Source organism: Pelodiscus sinensis, unplaced genomic scaffold (assembly GCF_049634645.1).
Source record: "Pelodiscus sinensis isolate JC-2024 unplaced genomic scaffold, ASM4963464v1 ctg48, whole genome shotgun sequence".
Taxonomy (NCBI): Eukaryota; Metazoa; Chordata; order Testudines; family Trionychidae; genus Pelodiscus; species Pelodiscus sinensis.
Window position 1 is genome coordinate 400,836 of NW_027466011.1, and position 6,586 is coordinate 407,421.

General features: G+C 53.3%; 1 protein-coding gene across 1 annotated transcript; it reads left to right on the forward strand.

The window, feature by feature from the left end:
• The first annotated feature begins 4,338 nt into the window (after positions 1-4,338).
• LOC102451604 (olfactory receptor 6P1-like) lies at positions 4,339-5,289 on the forward strand. The gene has a single exon (XM_006130622.2). The coding sequence runs from the start codon at positions 4,339-4,341 to the stop codon at positions 5,287-5,289; it is 951 nt and encodes a 316-aa protein (XP_006130684.2).
• Positions 5,290-6,586: the final 1,297 nt, after the last annotated feature.

Sequence of the window (6,586 nt, forward strand, 5' to 3'; positions counted from 1 at the left end):
CTTTGCTCAGCACCCCACACCCTCGCCTGTACCTCGAAACGGTGCCCCAGGTGGGAGCCCGCCCCTAGAACCAGCCCAGTTACCATGAGAGGAAGTGATGGAGAGAGGGGGGAGTGGGGTGGGTGAGGCCTCAGGGAAGAGACGGGGCCTCGGGGAAGAGGTGGGGTTGATCCTGGGTTGCCCTGAAATTTAAAAAGTCATCTTGGGGGTAAGAAGACTGGAGACCCCTGGTCCCAAGAGAGGCAATGAAAGGGTTGCCGTGGTGTAGCCCGGCCTGCCCTGGGGGCACACTGCTGAGAGCACCATTTCAGGGTGACTTGCTCAGACAGGGCTACGTACAGCCCCAGAGTGGGGATCCCCCTCCGTAAGCCATCGACCCGGTCCTCGAGAGCACTTCTGGTCCCCGCACTGGCACAGAGTCTCGGGTTGCTGAGCTGTAAGAACAGACACACTTGAAAATGGGAGACCCAGGCTTCTAAATTGCTGAGTGGAGTAAACCACATTCCTGAGGGATTCGAGAGGGTTTGGGGTGGGGAGCGGGGGCCGGTCCACTTGCTTTGGAGGGCCACAGGGGGCTGGCTGGACAAAAGGTCAGCTCTGCTCAGATCCAGCGACAGTCTCGCATCTTGCCAAGGGAACTCAGGTGCGAGCCACCAAGACAGACGCAGACTCTGGCGTTGGTGTCTTCGCAGGGCCAGAGCAGACAGGCCAGAGAGAGAGAGGTTTGTCTGGGTTTTGCGATTTGTTCCTTCCCTCTGCGGGACGTTCCCTTTGGGATTAGGGGTGTGACTCGGGTGTAGTTTTAGAACCTGTCTGTAAACACCAGCTTGCCTGCTGCCTGCGCCTCGGGAGACAGCCCCTCCCGCAGGCTACATAACCAGTCAGGAAAGCCGTGTCCCATTTGGCAGAGGGCGCCAGGTGCAGGGCACGGTACCAGACATCGCTGGCCCAGGCCGGCGCTCCAGTTCCTGGGCACCGGGAAGCAGGCGGCAGCGGTGGGGAGAGAAGACGGACGGAATGAGCTGGCGGCTGGTCCCGGACTTGCTGTGTGAGGGGTGACAGCTGCCCACACCCCGCCTTGGAGGTAATCAGCCTTTTCCGCCCCTCCCCTTGAATCCTGAGCTGTTTGAAGCCAGATACCGGTGGCTCCCGACTGGCTGAGGGGCCCCAGGCACCGAGGTGCAAGGGGCTGGGAAGGAGGCTGCTCCGGGCCCGGGGGAGCGGAGATCCGTAGCCCAGGCTGGACACGGGAGATGCTCCAGTGATGCACGAAGGAGCAGGATGGGCCTTGCCCGGGGGGGGCATGGAGGAGCAGCAGGCTGGGGGCGGGAGCCGAAGGGGCACCGCAGGCAGAGGACAGCGAGGGGGGAGCACGTAACGGGCTGATGGGTGAGCAGCAGAGGGGAAGTTGGGTCTCCTTTCCCACTGGCAGGGAGCAGACGCACGTTCTCAGCAGGACGGAGGTAGCCGGCAGACAGGAAAGGGGGTTCAGGTGGCCAGTGCTGCAAAGCTCCAGGGTGGGGGTGATGCTGGGGAACCGTAAGCTCAGGGACCTGTCTCCAGAGGCGTCGCGGGCGCACGTCACGCACGGGAACAGAACAAAGGCCGCAGGAGCGGGCTGGGCCTGGACTCGTGCACGTTAACGTGACCTGTCTGGACACTGCTCTGATTGGAACACGCTGGGCATTGGGAACGGCCCCGTCTCCGGCACCGCTGCATGTCGGTCGGGCCCCTCCGGCCAGCAGGAATCCACCCTGAGAGTCTTGCCAGGAGCTGGTGATGAAGGGGGGGAACTGAGCCGGCCAAGGCCAAGGCCAGGGGTTCAAACCCTGGAGCAGCCTTTGCTCCTCTCTCCCCATATCCAGGGTCCGGGGAGAAGGCTCGAACTAAGAAGACACTTTCCCGGGGCATAAAATCGGCCTTGTGCATCACTCCCTGCAGGATCAGGCCCTTCCTTCACAGTTCAGAACGATGAGAGAATCAGTCCAGGAAACGATGTGAAACCCAGCCATCCCCCCGGGTCTCCGTGGCCTAGGCAGGGTGAAATAGACAGTCAGGGCAGAGTAGCCGCCCCCTGAGAGAGAATGAATGTTGTTTTTGACCAAAGAATTAAATGTAGAGATGATAAAAATGCCAATCAGATATTTTTTGGTGGGAAAGTGTTTTGTTGATCGAGACAATAACGTTCCATGGGAACATGTCACTTTCCACGAAATTGCTTTTAGAAAAGACTTGTGTGTCGCCGCATGAAATAATATAAAATGATCAACATACTGCACTGAATATAAAATGAGACATTCAAATAAATAAATGTAAATAGCCATGAAATCCAACCAAAGCAGTAAGCAGCCCTGGGGCACCGTCCAGACTAACAAAAATAGAGCGTCACGAGATTTCGTGGGTAACACCCCCTTCACCAGATGAGCTGGAGCGGGAATAACAGAACCGTTGAATCTGTAAGGTGCCACAGGATTACCTGTTGTTTTTAAAGTTACAGTCTATCAGAGTTATCTCTCTGAAACTTCATGAAATACAATGTAAGAGCAAATAAAAAAAGAATTTAGAAATACATTTTAAAATGGAGAAATACTTTTTTTAAAAAGTCAATCAGAATTCAGTCCAACATTTGAAATCACTGCATTGCCAATGAAATGGAAATCCAGGTTCTACACCCCTCTCAGCTCACGGCACATTTCTTACACATTCCGGGGTTTACGCAGAATTTTTTCTTGCAAAAGAGGCTCCATTTCTCACTAAACTGGGACTTTCCTTGGTTTGCTTCGCTTGTGACGAAGACGGCATCTTCCTCTATCAAGTGTCTGGCTGCAAGGAAATAGTTTCCTCGTGAGCAGTGGGTCTTTGTCTGATGAGAACAACTTTCAAATGGCTCTGAGAGGGCTTGGTGGCCCATTTCCACATTCCCTGGGAGTGGGCTGCCCCGATGGAGTGCAAATCTCAGCCCTAAAGCCCATCACCCCACTATGGGTATGTCTACACTTGCACCCTATTTCGAAACAGGGATGCAAATGTAGGCATTCGAAATACTAAATGGAGCCGGGATTTAAATAGCCCACGCTTCATTAGCATAATTGCGTCCGGGCGCTATTTCAAAATCGTGCTATTTCAAAATAAAACGCCCTGTGTAACTGCATTATTTTGAGAGAAAACCCTTCTCTCGAAATAACTATTATTCCTCAAACAATGAGGTTTACCAGTTATTCTGAGAGAAGGGTTTTCTCTCGAAATAACGTGGTTACACAGGGCAATTTATTTCGACAGTGCAATTTTGAAATCGTGCCCAGACACGAGTATGCTAATGAAGCACGGGATATTTAAATCCCGGCTCCATTTACTATTTCGAATGCCTATATTTGCATCCCTATTTCAAAATAGGGTGTCTACACTTGCACCCTATGAGAGCAGTTGGGGCCATCTGTCAAGATAGAGAACATCTTGTTGCCTCTGTATAAATCCATAGTACACCCACAACTTGAACATTGCATGCAGGTGTAGTCGCCTCATCTCCAAAATGATATATTGGCACTGGAAAAGATTAAGAAAAAGGCAACAAAAATTACTAGAGGTTTGGAACAGCTGCCATATGCATAGAGATTTAAAAAACTGGGACTTCTCAACTCAGAAAAGAGGAGACAAAGGGGGGATATCACAAAGGTCTATAAAATCATGATAGTTATGGAGAAAGAGAATAAAGAAAAGTTATTTACTTGTTCCCATAACTCAAGAACTAGAGGTCACCAACTGAAGTTAATAGGCAACAGGTTTAAAACAAGGAAAAGGAAGTGTTTCTTCATGCAACACACAGTCAACCTGTGGAACTCCTTGCCAGAGGATGCTGTGAAGATCAGGACTTTTACAGGGTTCAAAAAGAACTCGGTGAATTCATGGAGGACATGCTTATTAGCCAGAATGGGTAGAAATGGTGTCCCTAGCCTCTGCTTGTCAGAGACTGGAAATGGGAGGGGCCACTGGATGGTTCCCTGGTCAGTTCACTCCCTCTGGGGCACCTGGTATTGGCCACTGTGGGCAGATGGAACACTGGGCTGGATGGGCCTTTGGTCTGGCCCAGTATGGCTGCTCTTATGTACTACGCTCGTTTCCAGCTAGATGAATGTTTTGTGGAATCTGTCTGCTCAGGTGTTAAATCTTCCCCACGGATCAAGAGGGGGGCATTTCCCTCCCCCCCCCCCCCACACCTAGCCTCCGTGCTCCGCTCCCCCATTGCTCCAGTAACCGTCAGAGAGGGAGGAAGCTGATGTTTCACTGAGTGAATGTTCTTTATTCCTGGCAGAGTTCATTTCTTTCCCGTCGAGACACCCCATGGCGAGTCCGGAGCGGGAAAACCAAACGTTCATCATGGAATTTCTCCTGCAGGGATTCGGGGATTTCCCAGAGCTGCAGCCCCTCCTCTTCCTGCTGTTCCTCGCCATCTACCTGGCAACCATGGCCGGGAACGCCCTCATCATGGGGCTAGTTCTGCTGGATCGGCACCTCCACACCCCCATGTACTTCTTCCTGGGGAACCTGTCCTGCCTGGAGACCTGCTACTCCTCCACCATCCTGCCCCGGCTGCTGGCCGGGCTCCTGACGGGAGACAGGACAATTTCCTTGGCTGGGTGTCTCTCTCAATATTATTTCTTCGGTGCTCTGCTGGCGACAGAATGCCTCCTCCTAGCCGCGATGTCCTACGACCGGTACGTCGCCATATGCAACCCCCTGCACTACGCAGCCCGGATGAGCAGCAGGGCTTGCCTCCAGCTGGCATCTGGCTCTTGGATAGGCGGGTTTCTGGGTAATAGCGTCACTACATTGTCGCTATCCCAGTTAACCTTCTGCGGCCCCAACGGTATCGACCATTTCTTCTGTGATCTCGTCCCCCTGGTCAAACTCTCCTGCGACGACCCTCGGCAGATGGAGACACTGGCCTTCGCACTCAGCCTGATCTTCTCCTTCGTCCCCTTCCTGCTCACCGTGGCGTCCTACGCCTGCATCCTCAGCGCCATCCTCAGGATCCCCTCCACCGCCGGGCGGCACAAGGCCTTTTCCACCTGCTCCTCCCACCTCCTCGTGGTGAGCGTGTACTACGGGACTCTGCTGGCCGTCTACATGTTCCCCACCACCGACCTCCTGCGCCACTTCAAGAAAGTTCTCTCTGTCGCCTACACCGTCCTCACGCCCCTGGCTAACCCCCTCATCTACAGCCTGAGAAACAGGGAGGTCCAGGAGGCCCTGAGCCAGGCTCGCAGGAAATTTACATTTGGACCGTGCTGAATGGTCAGTTTCCTGGGGTTACAATAGCTCTGACATGGGCTGGGGTGGGAGCTGCTGTCGTCCCAGGTCATCTTTCCCGGAGCTCCATTGAGCTCTGTGTCCTGCTGGCAGCGCTTAAAACAACGTGCTTCCAAAATCAGACCCTCATTGACAAAAGCGCCATAGCCACACCGTAGCTGAAAAATGGCCACCTTTCTCATTTTCACCGTAGCATTACACAGTGCAGCAACTGGGGTGTAAATATGGAGCTGACCTTTCAGTGTGCAGGACCTAGAGTAGTAAGAACAAGTCACCGTGTGAAATGCTAGTGTGAAGCGACTTTGCTGGGGCTAGGCAAAGCTCTGGCTAAGCTGTGGGACCCCCTGGGAGACCTCTGCGTGCCTCAAGGGGTACACATGCCCCTGTTTGAGAAGCACTGCTCTTACCACGTCGCAGCCCTGGGAGAAAGTGGAGATAGATGCACACGCTCACACTATAAAAATACCAGGGTACGTCTACACTACAGCACTAATTCAAACTAACTTAATTCGAATTAGTTAATTCGAACTAAGCTAATTCGAACTAGTGCATCTAGACCTAAAAACTAGTTCAAATTAGCATTATGCTAATTCGAACTAGCATGTCCACATTGAGTGGACCCTGAACCGGGGTTAAGGATGGCCGGAAGCAGTGCCGGCAGGGCATCAGGTTAGGATTTAGAGTGTGGAGCTGCTGTCTCAGGCTAGCCGAGGGCTGTGCTTAAAGGGACCCGACCCCCACCCCAGACAGACAGTTCTCAGGGGTTCCCCGCTTGCAAAGCAGTCCTGGCTTGGAGTGCCCGAGTGCCCACACTCGGCACATCACAGCACTCAGCCATCAGCCCGGCTGCACTTGCCGCAGGCTGCCATCGGAGGGGGAGTAATCGGGGGGCTGCAGAAGAGCTTCCACCCTGAGGAGCCTGCAGAGCCCCTGTCCTCCCTATTGGGGGCTCGTACCCCATTCCTCCCTCACCTCCTTCCACTTACCCCTTCCTAGCCCCCCCCTTCCTGATGTACAAAATAAAGAACACGTGTGTTCAAAAATAGAAACTCTCTTTATTGAACAAAACTCGGGGAGACTGGGAAAAGGAGGTGGGAGAGGGGAAGAGAGAGGGTGGGAGAGGGGAGGGCAACTAAAATGATCAGGGGTTTGGAACAGGTCCCATATGAAGAGAGGCTAAAGAGACTGGGACTTTTCAGCTTAGAAAAGAGGAGACTGAGGGGTGACATGATAGAGGTCTCTAAAAGCAGGAGTTGGGTGGAGGGGGTGCATACAGAAA

What these genes read in the sequence shown, in the direction of transcription:
- LOC102451604 (XM_006130622.2), top strand. Translation starts at nt 4,339, where the DNA reads ATGGCGAGTCCGGAGCGGGAAAACCAAACGTTCATCATGGAATTTCTC.